The 20,079-nt window shown below is 37.4% G+C and overlaps 1 protein-coding gene across 1 annotated transcript in view; it reads right to left on the bottom strand.

Moving 5' to 3' along the window:
* LOC149797435 (protein SGT1 homolog) overlaps positions 1–12,078 on the bottom strand; it is a 72,737-nt gene extending 60,659 nt beyond the window's left edge. Inside the window, exons 1-3 of the mRNA XM_089962232.1 lie at positions 11,975–12,078; positions 11,836–11,884; positions 8,630–8,720 (exon numbers count right to left, since the gene is read on the bottom strand). Of these exons, the coding sequence (XP_089818358.1) occupies positions 8,630–8,720; positions 11,836–11,884; positions 11,975–11,994 (160 nt within the window). The 5' untranslated portion in view covers positions 11,995–12,078. The remainder of the gene's footprint in view (positions 1–8,629; positions 8,721–11,835; positions 11,885–11,974) is intronic.
* Between the last annotated feature and the right edge of the window lie 8,001 nt (positions 12,079–20,079).

Here is a 20,079-nt window from a genome sequence, read left to right as displayed (position 1 = left end):
AAACAAATTCTTTGTCCATACTGACAAACCATCTAAACAGTGCATTGTTATATCATAATCCGCTTATCTTGACATCTAGCATGAGTTCTGTATGTTGTGAAATATCCGCTTTTTTGTTGTTGACATTTCTGGTAACAGAGATCAACTGGATGAGGCATTGTCTCATAATCTATCTTTCCTCGGATTTTTGGCCGCTCACTAGTAATTAATATATTTACAAAGATTGACATTTGTATGTGGATGGTAAGTAAAATTCCTCTTCTTTTCACTCAGAATTAAATCCTTCAGAACACTCACATTTTCTGTAATATCCCTGTCATCAGAACACCTGCGTCTCTATCGTCCATTGACTGTTTGTTAACTTTTAGACACATGCATGGAAGGCAGCATCACACTGCTACCACAAATGTAAAAAATAAAATACATCTTATTTATTGGTTTATTCAGTAGGCATGGAGGGACAGTAACTAGAATAGTCTAAATGACAGCCAATTCCTTTTTAAAAATGTATAAATAAAATAGTTTACTGAAATTTCAAAGGAAACAAATTATCTTTGAAGCACCGACTGTTATGAAAACGTACTCAGCAAATGGAAAAAATACCAGTCTCAATCATGCAATACAATTATTTGATGTTGCCGCCACAATAAGAAATGGACATTCGTTTGGTTCTCCAAAGCTGTCCTTTAGCAGTGACTTCAATAGTGCATGCACCCTTCATCAAAGAAAGCCGACTACAATCTTTCAATAACAGCAAAGAACTTTTCTTCAAAGAATGTCAGTACCAAACTTAAATAAAAGTGATGGAATCTGATGGATTTTTGCATTTTCCAACGAGACTGGAACATGTTAACTGTGCTGTGAAAGTTTCTTTTTTTAGGGAAATAGTTTATGCTTACGAACACTACCAAAGGCGTCTTAAAACGCAAACAACTTTTACCGACTTGGAACGTACTTTAAAGTAAATGTGTTTCGCTGTTCGTTACGTGATTGTGCTATGTTTTTCCAATGAATTCAGACCAATATGACCTGTTACAAAATCAAAATCACTGAATATTTTAAAGCTGTGTGTGTGCATATTTTCGATAGAATCACTTATATTGTGGATTCAATGTAAATGATGAGGTTCACAGGTGAGTACACGGTGTTGATACTCTATTCATGCTATACATTAGACATTTATATATAAACAGGATCCACGTATATGTACCAATTCATGGTTATCTAAATAAACTATTATATTATGTCTTCTCTGTTTTCACTACAGGTGTATTTCTCATTTAATACGCATCCATTTAAGATGGTAACTGTGCAGACGAAGCACGTATTTTACTGTCCGCATTTATTAACCCCTTCCACTTTTTGGGGGAGTACATTTTCTTCAACTGACTGACTTGGTTGCATATAACATGGTTCAGTATATATATAACATGGTCGGGTTTTATGGCTCACAACTACTGTGTTATTTCTCATTTAATATGCACCCATTTAAGATGTTAACTGTGCAGACGAAGCACGTATTTTACTGTCCGCATTTATTAACCCCTTCCACTTTTTCGGGGAGTACATTTTCTTCAGCTAACTGACTTGGTTGCATATAACATGGTTCAGTATATAACGCGGTCGGGTTTTATGGCTCCCAACTACTGTGTTATAGCCGGGTCACACTGTATTTAGCAGGATCTATAAATAAAAATGTTACATTTTAAAAATGTGCAAAAAGTAAATATATATATATACATTTCTGGAATGGTCTTATTAAACAAATACCTGCAGTAAAACTTCCTTAAACTAGTCACTATAACCTAGTTTCTTCTTCAGTTCGGTCAAACAAGTTAGTCTCAATAAGGTAATTCTAATACCTACTAATATGAAAATGCTGAACAGAGTTTTTTTCACCATAATGCTGCTTGGGAAATCATCAATGTGTAATGGTCTGTAACTATAATGCTGTTAAAGGGAGCCATAAACACATATTGTATACTGTGATATAGACAAGGTCATCTTATACTGGGGTACATTATATAGCTATTCAGGGGAGTAATGAAAAGGTACTATGATTAAGGCAAGATCACCTTATGCTGCAGTACGTTAAACACTGGTCTCTTATTAAAACACTATTCTGGGGAGCCACAAAAAGGTACTTAATATAAGCAAGGTCACCTTATGCAGTGGTACATATAACAGTGGTCTCTCACTATTAGGGCCAGAGCAGGCTATGTGTGAGCAGTGCATTTGCATAAGGAGCTGTTTTCTGAGAGGTGCCAAATCGTCGAAGAAAAGGATTGCAAAAATCAAAACAATGGAGCTAAAACATCATAAAACCTTTGTTTTTCTTCAAATCAAAATCTTTTTATTTCATCATACCTTCCATTAATTTCTTAACAACAAATATTTTAATGATCTGGGGTTAAGGGGCATCAATTATCTGTTTCACACAGGGTGCCGCATTGCCTCATGCTGGCTCACTAATGCTGTACAGGGGAACCATACATATTTACCATAATACTGGCTAGGTCACCTTATACTGGAGTACATTAAATTGTGGTCTCTCACCATAATGATGTACAAGGGAGACATGTGTACCATGATACTGGCTAGGTCACCTTGTATTGGGGTACATTATTACACTGTGGTCTGTCATTATAATGCTGTACAAGGGAGACATCTGTGTACCATGATACTGGCTATGTCGCCTTGTATTCAGGTAGATTACACTGTGGTCTCTCACTATAACACTGTACAGGGGAGATGGGTACCATGATACTGGCTATATCACCATGTATTGGGGTACATTACACTGCGGTCTCTCACTATAATGCTGTACAGGGGAGACTTTTATGGGTACCATGATACTGGCTATATCACCTTGTATTGGGGTACATTACACTGTGGTCTCTCACTATAACGCTGTATAGGGGAGACTTTTATGTGTACCATGATACTTGCCATATCACCTCGTATTGGGGTACATTACAATGTGCTCTCTTACTATAACGCTGTACAGGGGAGATGTGTACCATGATACTGGCTAGGTCGCATTGTATTGCGGTACATTACAAAATGATCTGTCACTATAATGCTGTTCAGATATGCCATAAAAATGAACTGTATACTGTTATACTGGTAAGGTCATATTGTACTGGGGTATGGCATAATGGGATCCATGACCACAGCCATGCAGAGATGCTGTCAGGATTTTATCTAAGGGGGAATCTCACCCCTTGTCAACAAAATAATGGGTAATTAGGAAAATAAACAGAAGCTGACATAGTTGAATATTTAGACAAAACTTAAATAGCCATTATCTATTTCTTCCTGCTGCAATCAGGGTTCTAGATGTCCCCTCTAGCTGTAAAAACACTAACTGGCTGATTTTTAATTGGACTCTACATTTAAATGGTCTGTATTTTAATTGGACTTTATATTTACAGGGCTGACTGTCATGTCATCTGTTTTTGTCCATCCAGCATATACATCACTCATATTCATATTTGGCCTCAAAAATCACTCAATGGTATTTCCAATAGCTCCAATAATCTGATTTACATGTACCTCAAAACTTTCCAAATCATCATCATCATCGTCCCTATTACCAGCCAGTATTTGCCAAATGAAATTGTCATCTAAAGCTGAACCATGCTGGAAGTCAGCCATATTGGGTTTTCTATGTAGCCCATCACTAAAGCATGCATCCTTAATGAATGAAAGATTCCACTGACAGAATGCTTGTTTCAGAGACCAATGGAAGTAACCAGATGTGTAAACACTTGCCTACCTGAAAAGACATACATTGAGGCAAGTGCCACAAGACCTGTTCTGGCGGTTTGACTTATTACCCAGCAAGCACTTTAAAGTTTAAAAGTTAAATATAAACCGTATACTTTGCAGAGTACATTTTCATATGTTCAACTTTGAACCAATTCGTGGGAGTTCTCAGGTAACACTGCTTTCCAAGTGCGTCAATTCATATAAATTTTGTATGATTTGTGCACTCACATGCATGGCTTAATTTCTGGCCATATTCCTAGGTAGAAAAATCTCCAATAATTGACTTTCCCAGTCAGGCAAATAATAAAATGTTGTACTCTGTTTATATAAATATAATAGCAGATGATGTTAATGACCTTAATTTAAAGTTTATTTCTGAAAATCAGTGACCTTTCAATTCCAGTTCTTATGTAATTACTAATCACACCAGTTGCTCTCCCCTTAATAAACATATATTACTATTAAAGAGTGTACACAAAGCTCTTGTATTAACTTTATCAAAACTAATAGAAAACAACCTTTCTGGCCAAAACTATGAAATATTAAATGACAGAATGTCCTTTTCATTAAAGAGAAAAAATGGTTAGCCCTGAATCAACAATCATCAGACTGGTAAAATAATTGCAAAATTCATTCAACTACTGGAAATTTTCACCTGCCATTTTGAATTGGGTGATCAAGTGAATTTTCAATCCGATGTGACGTCAGAAACCATGTTATACACGGGCAAGGTTCTCCCTGGAATTTTGTTTTTATAACATTGGATCAATTATACAGTAGATCCAAAAAATGTTTTTTTTTTAAATGAGTGTTATGATCACAAATTAAGGTTTATTGATCAAACTAAATGTCTACTCTTGCTTGAGGTAGAATATGTAAATATAAATAACAGAGTAAGATAAAACTTTTTCTATGCATGTTTTCAAAACAGGTACAATTCAAAGACACAAACTGCTCTTTTTCCTATTTGGATAAACACATAAAAAGAAATTCATATTGCATCACCCACTTAAGTTAAGGTTTACTGACCAAACTATTGTTTTTCTGAATATTCTATGTGAGTATAAGAGCAACATATGGGTCCAAATCGATTTCCATTAGACTAACAATATGCTCTTCAGCCAATCCTGTGAGACAAATACCCTAAATTCGAAATGCTTCATTTTCACGTCAAATTTATTATGGATCAATGGTCTAGTATCCCATCTTCTATAAATTAACAGCTGGAAGATAACTATCCATTTTCCTTTCCAAATAATGCTTGTCAGATCATTGCTGTCATTAACTTGTAACTCACTGACTGGATTGGCAAAGTATATAATTCATTGATGATTTCTTGTCTTATCTGGATAATAATTAACATAAATCAATTACAACTACATAATGAATATACACAGCATCAGCATCTGTATGGTTAAGATGTGTATAAAATGTGTCCTTTTATCATGTACTCGTAATACATCAAGTAAGAACTTCAAACATTACATTAGGAATTTACAAATATTCTCATGTGAAACATTCTCATATTTTTTAAGATGTTAGTGAACATCTGCAATTAGCACAAAACAAATTTTATTTCTCTATTTAAAATTCAAAATATATTTGTTAGTCAGCAACTGACAGATTTAGTGCTAGAAGTAGCTACACCACATCTGTTGATAATATTTTGTATTCAGTTTCTTCACTGCCCTCAATTTGCCAAATTTCTTGAAATTTGGCTGCCAATGATAATTCTGATGTAATAAAAAAACAAACATATTTACATACAATGTATTAACTATTTATATATGTACTTTAAAATATTGATATGGGGCCGCCCATTTATTATGTAAACATGGAGGGGTGAGGAGGGTTAACCCAAATGTATATGCCTGTGTATGGGGGGAGTCTACTGATAATGTATGTACACGTAGTAAATGGGGTGCGATGGGGTGAAACCTCGACAATAATTTGTATAATACGTAACCTGTTCGACTGGGTTCAGTCGGCATTCGAATTCTAGTGGACACTAGACAAACTTTTTCAAGTTACACAGCTTTTTTCTTTCATGCAGCTAAATATTGAACTTCGGTGGACTATCTGTTTTATTTAACAAGCTAATATTAATCCTTAATCGTTTCTGCATGGATTAAATAGAGGCTGTTCTATAGAATTTGGGTGTGTGTGTGCGTCAAGCATACATATGTGGGGGGTGGGGTGTAAAAAAGTAATCCATATGTACAGGGTAGGGGTCAAGATTTGCCAGATATTTGCGTATGTACTAAATGGATGGCCCCTGTAGCCCTAAATGTATATTCTTCTGCATTGCTTTCATTTGCAATATATAATACTGATTCTTTAAGCACACCTCTTGGCCTTATGTATACTTACTGGCATGCCAACTTGCTTAGGGCGACTTCTAAACTAAGCACTTGGTGACAGGAAACATTTTGGTCCTTATTGTTGATCTGATACTGCTTTTGCTATGAAGTCTCTTGACAGTACTCAATGTAAATGCTGCTGTTGCTATGAAGTCTCTTGACAGTACTCAATGTAAATGCTGCTGTTGCTATGTCTCTTGACAGTACTCAATGTAAATGCTGCTGTTGCTATGTCTCTTGACAGTACTCAATGTAAATGCTGCTGCTGCTATGTCTCTTGATAGTACTCAATGTAAATGCTGCTGTTGCTATGTCTCTTGATAGTACTCAATGTAAATGCTGCTGTTGCTATAAAGTCTCTTGACAGTACTCAATCAATGTAAGTCTCTTGACAGTACTCAACCATGTCAAAATCTGATTTTAAGCAAATGTTAAATTGCGTAACTTTCCTAGACTATAAACAAGAATCATGTTACTATGACTGCCAATTCTGTTCCATAAAAGTTATGTGAGTTGCAAATATGTTAATCAGAAGTAAACAAATTACCTCCAATCATTAACTGGAAATGCAATATTTCAGTTTAATTAGGTGCATGCGAGTGCTATCCTCTTAAAAGAATAATACATAGGAATCACTAAACAGTAATCAAGTTTTATAACTGCCGTTTCATCAATGTCATGTGATTTGTGCACAAGTTGGTCAAAAATAAAACTTTTGATTTTGATTGTACTGCAAAAATACCAAATGTCAATATCAAGGCTTCTTTCAGGCATGCCACTAGGATAAATTGGTACAGAATTTTAGTTATGTTTGTTAACAGTACAGCTTTTAGGTACAACAACATGGACAAACACATCCGGTCCATAAATCTTACATGAGGATGGTGTTGATATCAGTCATAAACAACCATCTCAAGAGTACTCAGAAAATACTGGTGTTTTCTCACTGAATTCTTTCATTTTAATGATCATCACATATTTGTAATTAAAGATAAACAATTTATGTTAAGTTGATTTGCTGACCATTTCAAGAATTGTCTTGTCACATATCACGTATCTTACAGGTACTCATAACAGTCGCGTAACATCATTAAGGACATCTTAAGCAAGCATCCTCATCAAATGTAAACAACCTCTGATCGGCTCCATGATGGTTTCTGACAACAGGATAGCAAGAAATGTGCCATGTGTAAAGTGAATGTCGTGTGCAACTGTTTGGGTTTTCAATAAAAACAACCTAAAATTTTACCCACATAATGATGAAAGAGGATGGACAATGGCAGTTTATCTATAAATTCATAAATTTGTCAAATTTGGAATATATCAAAGTATTTTTGTTTTCTTTATTCAAACACAATACAAAATGACTCCACAATGCAAATCTTACTATTTAATTTAATGAAAGTATTATGACAGGCAAGTCATTGATCATCATGAAACTAATCAGACAGACGCATCACATGCACAGTGGGGGTGTGTGTGATAAAATTTACATTTTTTAACATTATTTTACTGGCCATATGTTCCTGAAAATAGTAACTACAGTACATCGAAACAGCATTTTATGTGATACCCAAATCTCACCTGTTGGCAACCAAGTAGATCCAAACCAAAATTTAGCAATATGCCCAAACAGAAACATACATTAACATGTACATGTCTCTGGCCCATGGATACAAAATGTTCCAAACAGTGCTGAAATCTATCTTTCGGTTCCTATTCTTATTCATTCCATAAATCCAGCTATCAGAATTGAAATCTGCAAACTCTCAGCTGTTCTTCTTAGTCAGGTTGATATTGGTCTGTACTGGTGCTTTTACACATTTTACACTGGTGTGTCCATTTTTCTACACGAGCATGTGGTAGTCATGTTCAAGCCAGGTACAAAAGGTAACAGTTTAGTGAATAAGTACTTATCCTGGATTATCTTAATTTCATATCCAAGAAGCAGTGAGAGGAGGTGTCACTTGATGGAGTTTGGAAACGGACAACAATGTTATTTAACAAATTTATTTTTAATGGGTAGAGGGGAGACACAACAGTGTATCCACTATGGTGCACTGTGCATCACTATGGGTTGAACTAATAGCACACTGGGACCGTGATAATAATAGCCCTGTGGAGAAACATCTGCAGCACTGCTTTATAGTGAGAGAACACTGTACCATCTCTTAAAAAAATCAGCAAAACTTGTTGCTCTCAACAGTTTAGAACATTTTTTTGTTGTTGTTGTTGTTGTGGGGTTTAACGCCATTTTTCAGCACACAATAGGCTATACATGGCGGCCAGTATTAATGGTGGAGAAAGAACCCGGGAAAACCCCGGAAAGAACCACCAACCCACGAGAAGTTACTGGCAAGCTTTCTCACATACCCACAATGGCTGAATCCGAAACTCGAACCGGTGCAGACAGAGGTGAGATGGCAGTGATCCGTAACGGAGAGTGCTTTAGACCACTCCAGTTTAGAACAATTTTACCCTATTTGTGGCCTACATACCTTGGTATCTTTCTAGTTTTATATATGCATGTGATCTACTGGAGTAGTAGTCATCCTTTTCACCATCAATCTCTATAGCTTTTGAATACAGCTGAAAGAAAATAAACCCAGAAAGATATGAAAATGTATTCATACATAATAATCAACAAAGCCTCTAAAGAGTAAAAGAATGTATATAATTTCAAAGATTGCATATTTTTTGGGTGTAGTCACTTAACGTATTTAAAATCCATAAATTCTGTATACATCCATAGCTAAATCGTAACATCTGAATTTAAAATACTTGAAATGCACCGGTGCATCTAAGTTTAGAATGTTGCTGTTTGGAAAGAACTGAAAATTTATGATTTCTGCACAGTCCAACACCTGAGACAAACCAGAAAAAAGTACAAAAACAAGCATTAGCTTCAAGGTCATGCTAAATTCAATTCCATGACTAGTTATTAAGGAAAATGCATTAAAAACAATTAAGTGGTAGAGGACTGAAACAGATTAGTTAATCTATTTAAGCAGGTGTGGCATTTTACTTTAATAAGACTGTATACATGTATCAAGTGAAAGTGACCTGTATTTTATGCTCCAGTACATTTTTTTAATATAGATTATGTTGTATGTCCAGGCTGGACAGGTTGTACAATTGCAGGTCCCCGCTGCACAGTAATACACATTTCAGGGTGAGACAACTTCTCACTCCAGCCAGAAGAGGGCAAAGTTTGCAAAGATAACTGAAATGTGCATGCAAAGAGGTCAAAACTTGTAATGTTCAAAAATGTTGCTTTAAGCTGTCTGTTTTGTACCTTTTCTTCTCTTATACCTTCTTCTAAAATTGTACCTTCTCTTCTCTTCTCTTATTAAAATACTGATAAAATTCTATTAAAATGTGGCAGAAGTTTTGGTGGAAGATCTGTAGATAACATACAGAAAATTTCTTCGCATAATTCTGGCACTTATTATCAAATTAGTACTGAAAATGAGCACAAAACATAAAACCTATTTTTCTATCTTTTATACCAACCTCTTGGAAGGAAAACTGACACAAAAAGTAAATGTTTACTTTAAATTGAACATTCTGATCATGTTTATGTGAAATGACAGACTCAGGGGTGACTACTGCCTCGAATAGCTCCTTAGCATGGACTGTTAATTTATTAATTGATATGTACATCCAAGTGAAGGAAATCTTATATACATGTACCTAATGCATTGGCGTTCAAGCTACTTCGCAAGTCCCTCAATTTAACCACATTTTTTTAAATTTCTGAATGTTGCACCTATATTGATATTATGATCATGTGGACTCATAAGCATGCATGCCTGCATAGAAGCCCTATTAGCAAAGAAATTTACCCACTATTTTCAAAGTTAGTTGGGGGGTTTGGGCCATGGAATTGTGAACTTTTTAAAGGTAAAATGGTCATACTAAAATTTTTAACTATAGTTACACACTGTTAATTCATAAAAATGAACCATGAAAAGATTCTTGAATGTATGTACACAATTCAAGATTCACCCTAGGGGGCAAATGAGGCAAAATAATTATTTCTTTTACTTGCATTCATTTCACATCCCCCCGCTTCTATTTGTTTTAATACAATTCATTAATAGTCGAAGTAAATGTCTATTTTTAAGCAAATTTTCCCTTGAAAAGATATAAAGTTTAATGTGGTGTAGTCAATTTTTAAGTCAATCTGATGAACATAAATGGAAAAAAAATATTGCTATTTGCAAAATTCCATCCATAAAATGTCACCCTTGAAAATATTTTTTGAAGAATTCAATTAACTGCTGGTGCTAATCAGAAATGAATGATGTCTTAGTAGATTTGAATCCACATTTGGAACCATTAAAATTAATACTTTTATCAAATATTCTATGTTATAAACATATGAAAAAAGACTTCCATTAAAATTAATGCAGATTTTGTAAAACTATATTCTACTTCTGAGGTTGCCATTATTTGTTATATAACTGGTGTATTGAAGCAAAATAAGTTTGCATATTTTCATTACTTTTCATTAGTATTTTCATCATGCAACATGAAATGTGCAAAAAGAAGTTTTAAGCAACTATTGTAACTTTCTGCAATCTCGTTTCCCTAATTTTGTACTTTTCATTTCTTTCTTGCTGGAGAGAGGAGACATGTTTGCCTCAATATTTTAATCTAGCATGGACCATCTTAATTTGTAACCTCGGTTACTTGATTCTTCAGATCCCTTGTTACTCCTGCTATTGTAGTCCTAGGTCCAGAAAAATTGCTTTGGCATATACATAAAATACACATGTAACAATTAAATTCTGCACCAGTGATCTACTCTTTCTTAGCTAACTAAAAAACTGCTGTAACAAAAAACATACATGCCCTGCCCACATATGCAGGGGACAGTAATTTAGTATGCATTGCTGTCAGTTTGACACTTTGGGTATCCAGGTATGCTATATACTCTGTGCCTAAGTGTCTGGATGCAATGCAAAAAAAAAAAAGTTTATTTACATGGTTTGACTTTTATTTCACGTGTTAAAGCATGTCTAAACACAGGATTAGCTGTCAGCCAAAAGATCAAGATTTTGTCCTGTGACAAACAGATCAACACTGTACACTAACCTTATTGTAATGGGGTGGGGGCAGGAGGGGGAGTCCCCAAGGAATTGGGCTAGAATTATTTTTTTTATAAGAAAATAAATCCTAGGTGCATACCGACCCCCTTCCCCGATAAAACTGGAAAACCACCTCTGATTCTAAAGCCATGTATCAATGTTGTAATATAAGGCAGTGAAACCATTAGAACTTTCCTTTCGTTATGTTTCGTTTTGTTTTGGTTACTGTGAAAGCACGATTTCTTTGTAGAAAGGTTGATGTCTCAGAATAGGGCTTACTCTGCTCTCTACAACACTGATAGTGGCGTAGCATGGTCTATATAATTGATAGAACACTACCCAGAATCAATTAACCCCTACCCACCCCACACGGGTACTGAATATGTTGTGTTGGATGGCCAATTAATCCAAATATCAGACTTCACCGGGTAGGGTGCAAGATGACACCTAAACAAGACCACAACCGTACAACTAAGCTGTAACAAATGTAAATAAAAACGGTGAACAACAGAGTTTGTATCAACTTCTATCGATTCTAAGCAGTTTAATTGATTCTGAACTGCAGTTTCAAATGTGGAAGGTGATGGTAACATTTTCCTAGATAAACTTACATTTAGTGCTTTTTCGTAGTTTTCATCCACAAATTCTGCGTTTGCTTGGCTGAAATAAAAGAAAACTAGTGTTAAGTCTTATTGCATGATGTATAAGGCAAAACTGTCCAAAAGGAAACTAGCACCGCAGCATAGGTACCTGAAAAGTTCCGACGCCATGCTTATTTATAGCAACTTCCAGAATATGAGACTGGTTTTCACACATTTGCTTGAAGGGTGTATTAACTATTGACATTGTCATGTACCGATCTATAACCTCCTCTGTGTGTGTGTGTGTGTGTGTGTGTGTGATCTACATTTTTTAAAAGTAGCTTTAACAGTTTTAGTCATATGGCTACGATGTATGCATTGTGGCAGTTTATACTGATGTCTAACACTGGGGCATTATGTCCCATCCAGTCACATTATCTTGATATAAGGCCGACCAGTCCTGACACAAACCTCTTAATGCTACTAGTACCATTTTCACAATTCTTTGGTATGACTCGGCCGGGGATCGAACCCACTACCTCCTGCATCTGAGGCGGACTTTCTAACTACTTTCAGCCTCTTAATAAGTTAATATCTATCTCAGTAATAGCATATCATCGTCTGTTTTTTCTCATAATCCTGTGATTGCGTTGTATACCAGAACTGTAAACTAAACTGAATACAAACCTTATCCCTCTTGTATCATGCTGTTAAAAATGGATGTGTTTCAATTTATATCAGTTGTAGTCTGAGTCAAAATCGCATGGATTGAGTGTTGGAGTTCGAGCCTAAATTGATGCCCCATTCCCACTCCCACCCTTTTTCTTCTTTGCGTTTGTAGGTGTAAACTCTCTTTTATTTAATTTTTTAAACATGTTTTTGGTAAACATTGATCCTTTACATAAATAAGTTGTGGGGAATTCCACACTAACTTTCGAAATTGATATGCTTTTTTTAAATAATAAAAAAAATATAATACATTGTGTGTTGCTTTGTTTGTCAAGTTAAGTAACTTTGTAAAGATTTCATAATTCTTTTTTTATACAAATAAATCTGGATAAAACATTGATAATTTCGAAATTATACACTTAGTAAATGTATTAAACAGTTTGCACCTCAAAGAACTTTAGGATTTATTTCAAATTCACCAGATCGATATTCATTTGGAACATATATATCTACTTCGTATAGTTTCACTAATTGTTCCGAATACCATCGAAATAATCTATCTTACAAAAAAATAAAAAAATATAAAAAAATAAACCCATTTCGCAAGTCTCACAAGCTTTATTTTTAGTAGCAATGTTGTGTCATCCTTGTGTTTCTTCCTTTGGGAACTTTTAAAAAGCCTTAGGCCTCTGGTGTATGGACGACCATTTTTACGTTATTCAAGTCAACGCAGACCTCTGTATTTATTTATAGAGGGGTTCTTTTATTTACCACAAACCACATTTAAAATTCTTTATAATGCTAATGTATCTGTGAAAATATGTTATAAGTAAACAAAATGTGAAACTGATCATATAATATGCGAATAAATTGTGAAATGAGATTGTTGGTTTTACACCGAATCAGATTTACAGCTGTAAAGTGTTGTCACGATATGCGCCTTTTTTTTTTTTTTGTTTTTTTAGATTACCAGACACCAACTTTTCTTTGGAGTTGGAATTTAATGGGGTTTTTTTTGGGGGGGGGATGGGTATTGCTTTTATTTTTTTATGTTCATGTGCTCTGTACATTGTAGACCGATAAATCAGCCCCTCGCCCGTGATGATGTTTATTTTCGGGTTATCGTCCATCAGTATCAATACAGATTTGTGGGGTTGATTTATCAGACCATGTACATTGCACCATAAACACAATTGGAAAGGATATATCCACAGCTCTGGTCAGGGCAGGTTGTTCATCTGTACAAAATGACACATGCTTGTGTTGTCTTATTTCGACACTTTGTGATGTTGTTCTCGAGTTTGGATGCAATTTAGGATAGTAATATTCTGTACTGTCTCATAACTTGCGTCTTTGTGCAAAAGCACGCACTCCCCTCCTCCCAAAAATGGGATGTTGATTGGTGTCTTTCCTTATGATACTCTGGCTTCCGTGTACAATTATGTGAGATTGTTTGTCCCGTGTTTTTTTTTCTTTCTTTCTTTCGAAATAATGTAAGTCTGTTATATGGTTATTGGTATATAATATGATGGATGACACTTTTTCTTTCTTGTATTATTCACTTTACAAACGTACATCTCCCACACATACCAATTATCCCTAACATCTCTTCGGCACTATTTTTCTAAGTTAGTATTTCGATTTTGCTATATTCTGTAACATTTTTCACGATACGTTTTGTTCCTTACTTGCTAGAAGTTCCTTGGTCCATTTAAAGAATCGTCTTGTTTTAATTCGTAATAAACTTTCACTGGTATTGAATAGAGCAGTCGGATATTTTATCCATCGTTCTGGGATTTGTTCTCACGGCCGGCAGATTGACATATTGTTGGAGAGACAGAAAAAAAAAAACACTAAGATTTGTGAATAAACTACTGCACGATGACCCATGTCTGTTACTGACTCTGGAAACTGTTGTAATATAATGCACATACTGGTATTCAGGTATATTTGAAAGTTTCAGATTAAGTGGAGTGCATTTTGAGTAACATTAAATACTTTGACAATTTGTTCGTTTTGTTGAGTAGATTTTAATTTTGACGGTAGAATTTGAATGGAAGATTAGTAGTGAATGGGGTGAGATTAGCGACAATGGGAATTAGCATTAAAAACACCCCTGGGTAAGATTAGCGACAATGGAAATTTAACATTAACCACCCTGGGTCACTCTAGGGACAAAGGGAAATTTATTTGGGAAAAAAAGACATCCACTCTGGGGACAAGGGAATTTAACATTGGAGAAAGGAAATATCCATTCTAGGGACAAAGGCATTCGAACAATGGAAAAAAAAATATCGATTCTAGGGACAAAGGCAATTGAACAATGGGAGAAAAAAAAGAAATAATATCCATTCCAGGGACAAAGGCAATTGAACATGGGATTTTTTTTTTAAATTAACAAAATAAAAAATAAAAATAAAATAAAAAGTAAAAAAGGGGTAGGCAATGGAAAGTCATTCTCTTTTCGAGAAATGTGGGTGGCCCTGAAAAGGGCCTTTGGTTTTATGTTAATATTAACATAGACGGCATCTGTCACATCTTCTTCTTCTTAAACTCCTTCTAACTGCAGGTCCATACACAAGTACCCTCTTGAGGCATCCTTGTCTTTCTATGTAAACTCTTCTCATCCATAGACTATTATCTGTCCTATCGACAACAGTCCACTTGGACCGGACATACATGAGTATGTCCGTCCTGAACATCATTATTGACACAAGGGTGGAGGATTGAACGTCGGTCCACATCTTGAGGCTCCGAGAACAGGTGAGTGATTCCGCTGAACTGCGCTTATTTATAGGGAGAGGAAGGATTGAAAGGGATTGAGTTCATTGACCAATCAAAACACGCGTGACAAAATTCAGTCAGCCCGCATCCAATCCGAAGAGAGCAGTCTGTGACGTCACGTGGTCTATATAGAATCGCTAGCGTCTGTGTGCAGTCAATCTATGCGACAGTGATTCAACATGACGGAAATTCAGAAAACGATTCACTGGGGTGCACCAGCAGTGGAGACCGCCCAAGGGAACCCGGACTTACTTTCAGAAGAGGTACATTGGGATTTTGTGGATTTTCTTACCTCGCAAGAATTTGTTCCGGAACCTTCGTCTCATTCTTCATTACCGCAAGTGGAGAATTTTAGACAGAGACAGAAAGAAGAATTGGAGAAATTTATGCAACGACAAAAGGAAGCGGAACAAGCTTTTCTCCTACAGCAACAGCAACAGCAACAAGAAGAGGTAAGAAAAAAACAAGAAGAAGAAGAAGTAGCAGCAAAGAAACAAGAGGGTGAAAATCAAACGGCCACGGTACTGTTGGACATTTTAGCGGAGTTAAGAAGTCTGAAACAAATGTATCAGACTTCTTTATCACGACCGAAGAGAATACGACCTTCCCGAGCTAAACACGCCAACCCTGTGACTAAGCCTACCGTACCACCCTTAGTGATTTCAACCCAATCATCATCATCAGAAGTAGGCCTCGGCCGTGGCAAAGGCTTAAGGCAGTTAAAGTTGATTGCTTAAACTCACCCCTACACCAAAAAAAAAGGCCCTTTTCAGGGCCACCCACGTCTCTCGAAAAGAAATAGCCTTTCAATTTGCCAATAACTCAAAAATCAACAAAAAAAAACAAACATTTTACCCTTATAGTACGTGTCTGTGCATGAGTGCGTGAGTGTAGCTTCTTATTTAAAATCAAAACTCAAAGACACTTACCTTATATAATTAATGTATTCTTTTCTCCATAGTTACAATCCAATTCACAATTCACAACAGAACACTTTATAAATTACATTCACTTCTTTTTCTTTTTTTACTCTCCTTTTTTGTCAATTTCTTCACCGTCACACTCTTTTCCTCACTTTCATCCCTTCTTCTTTTCTTCTCCTGTTTCTTTTTCTTCACCTGGCTGCTTTCTTCCTCTGAAGAATCTCTCTCTTCTTTTGAAGAATCCCTCTTTTCGTCTGACTCCTCTTGTTTCTTTTTTGGGCAATCTGGAGACCAATGTCCTTTTTCTTGACAATAATAACAGGTATCTTGACTTTTGTCTTTTTTAGCCCCTGTTTTTTTTTTTCTTTTTTGACGGTCTGGACACTCTGAAGACCAATGCCCTTTCTTCTGACAGATATAGCAAGTATCTTGACTTTTATCTCGAAAGGAAGGAGAGTAGTCCGTCGGCTGGTCTGAAGAGAATTTTCTAATGACCCCTCGCAAAGCTCTGATGAAACGTTCGATTTGGCTAGTCTCTTCCATCGTTGTGCTCGGTTTGAGAGTGAAATGAATAGTGAAAGGACAAGACACACACACCCTTTTATATACGCTGGTTTGCCATGACTATAAATTAGTCTATCGTGTTTAAACTTGAGTCATTTGACGTTTTGCACTCAAGATGAAACGATCCTATTCATTCGAGAAGAAAGTAAGAGGCAGAAACGTGATCTATCGCCTCGTACCAGAGCTGAAGTCTTGGCACAAATTCATGCCAGTGATTTTGAAGAGGACATGAGTGAACCAGAATCCGAACCCTCTAAACCAAGTTCGTCACCCTTAGTCAACCCTGAAAAGTACTATTCCATTCGAGAGACGGAAAAGCGCTCCTCTAGAAAATTTAGAACCACGGCTTACAAATACACAGTGAAGTTTAAAGATTTCAAGTCCGACGTACCATTGGAGAAAGCAGAAGGGTTTATCACCGAGATGTGGGATTCCTTGCTCACCGCACTCAAGCGACAATGTCAACCCAAAAGAAGACGATCGCTTGACACTATCCATAGATCACGACAGCTTGAAATCCCTTGTTTGGATCGAGTTTAGCAGACCTGCAGAACTGACCCCTTCCAAAGTCATGGACAAGATTCAACAGGTGCAACAATCTAATGATCAGTTTGACATCACCGATGGTAAAGCCACACTGAAAATGGCTCACGTCTCTCCTCCTCAAGGGACCGGACAACGCAATAAGGTGTTATTGGTGAACGACCTTCACAGCACCAAAAAGAGTCTCGTCCACATTCACAATTCTCAAGACCAGATGTGTTTAGCCCGAGCAATCGTGGTGGGACGAACCTATGCCAACAAGAACGACACGGTAGAATGGAAAAGAGCCTGGAAAACTATTCAACGATCCGACCGAGCCAAACAACGAAAAGAAGCAGAACTCCTGTTACAACAAGCCGGACTGTCCAAAGACACACGCTGTGGCATTCCTGAGATGCAAAACTTGCAAGATGTCCTAGCTCCACGCTACACCTTGAAAGTGCACCCTCAAGAAATGCGTGGACCTCTGTTGTTTCGAGGCCAAAACTTTAAGGACGGAAAATACATTCATGTCTATTATCACGATGACCATTTCGATACCATTACCACTATCACCGGATTCCTGGGATACGGTTATTACTGTGAGAAATGTGACTATGGCTATAACAATCGAGAGCAACACAAACATTGCGGATGGAAATGCTCAGGATGTTTGGCCTCTCCACCCTGTCTGAGAGAAGGACAAGAAAGAGTACATTGTCCTGCTTGTCTGCGCACGTTTGTCGGCCCTGCCTGTTACCAACAACATCTGAAGACGCAAGGTTCACAGCAGAAATGTGCTTGACAACTCCTGAGATTGTGCCCTACGTGTGGACAAGGCCTACGTACCAACAGTGCCAAGACACACGTATGTTCAGGAAAAAAAAAGTCACATTTGTCACCACATCGTGGACTTGGAACATCAATGCTAAGTGCAAAAATACCAACCCCCACCAGAGAAAGAGGATAGACACAAGAAGAAAGGCAATTTCATCTTTTTCGATTTCGAATGCATGCAAGAGACTGGCATTCACGTTCCTAATTTCTGCGTGGCTCATCGAGCGTGCGAGAAGTGCATTCAAGAACCTATCTTCAGTCATTACCAGCACTGCAGCAAGACTCCTCGAGGACGGAAAAAAATATTTCGAGGACCGAACACGTTAGCCGATTTTGCCCAATGGGTCTTAGACCCCATCGACAAGACGTGGAGCCAAGAGGACATCGAACGTTACGGAGATTGTCATTGTTATGCCACAGTGATAGCTCACAATTTCTCCGGATACGATGGACAGTTTCTTTTGAGGTATTATACGGAACAAGGCATCGAACGTCCTAAAGTCACTTTGAACGGAGCCAAAATCATTTTCATGCAAGTGGGACAAGTGCAGTTTAAAGACTCGATGAGTTACTTGGCCATGCCTTTGAGTCGAATGCCTAAAACGTTTGGAATGACAGAAATGGCTAAAGGTTATTTTCCTCACTTTTTCAATACGGAAGCCAATCAACACGCCGTTCTACCCCATTTGCCTAAGGCTCACTATTACGCTCCCGACAACATGCGTACCGAACAACGAGAAGCTTTCTACGCTTGGTACCAGACTCACGCCTCCGACCCTTTCGACTTTCAGGAAGAAATGTTAAAGTATTGTCGTTCCGATGTGGACATTTTACGGCGTTGCTGTGGAAAATTTCGAGAACTGTTCATGGAACACGGAGGGGTCGATCCTTTGAAAGAAGCTTGCACCATTGCCAAAGCGTGTTCCTTAGTGTATCGACAACGATTCATGCCTGAAAACACCGTGGCTGTCATCAGTCCTCAAACAACCCATTATGTCAAACGTCAATACTCGGTCAAAGCCCTACGTTGGTTACTTTACTTGTGCGACAAGGAAGACAAATGGATTCAGCATGCCCGCAGCGGAGCGGGTGAAAAGACCATCGGAACGTATTCGGTCGATGGCTGGGACTTAGAAAAACCCAAGATCGTGTACGAGTTTAACGGTTGCTTATTTCACGGATGTCCCATCTGTTACCCTGATCGTGGCACTAAAAATCAGTTTTTACAACGAACCATGGAAGACTTGTACCAGGACACTTGTCAGCGACGCCTAAAGTTAGAACAGCAAGGATACCAAGTGGTAGAAATGTGGGAACACGAATACGATCACCGTTTGAAAATCGATCCCGAGTTTAAACGCCTCGTGGAAAGTTACAAGCTGATGGACCCCCTAAACCCGAGGGATAGTTTGTACGGAGGAAGGAGCAATGCCACATGTTTGGTGTACCAAGCCGACGAAGAGAAAGGAGAAGAAATCAAATACTTGGACGTGTGTTCGCTGTATCCTTACGTGCGCAAATATTGTCGCTTTCCTGCAGGGTACCCGCAATTGCTGACGGAACACATCGACCTGAAAAACATTCGACAATACGAAGGCTTGATCAAGTGCAAAGTTTTGCCTCCCACGAACCTATACCATCCCGTCTTACCTCACCATTGCCAAGGCAAATTGATGTTTCCTTTGTGCCGTACTTGTGCCGAAACGTGCAACCAAGACCAACCTTGTCAGCACACCCAGGAAGAACGTGCCTTGACGGGAACCTGGGTCAGCGTAGAATTGTTCAAAGCTCTGGACATGGGATACCAACTGTTAGAAGTGTACAAAATTTGCCACTTTCCCAAGACACAACAATACCACAAGGGTGACCCCACGCAGAAAGGCATTTTTGCCGACTACGTGGATGCCTTTTTGAAACTGAAGCAAGAAGCCAGTGGCTATCCGTCCTGGTGTAACACTTCCGAAGACCAAATAAA

Source organism: Sinohyriopsis cumingii, chromosome 6 (assembly GCF_028554795.1).
Source record: "Sinohyriopsis cumingii isolate HCF-2022 chromosome 6, ASM2855479v2, whole genome shotgun sequence".
NCBI lineage: Eukaryota > Metazoa > Mollusca > Bivalvia > Unionida > Unionidae > Sinohyriopsis > Sinohyriopsis cumingii.
The sequence above is the reverse complement of the archived record's forward strand: the minus strand, read 5'-3'. Positions and strand labels throughout refer to the sequence as shown.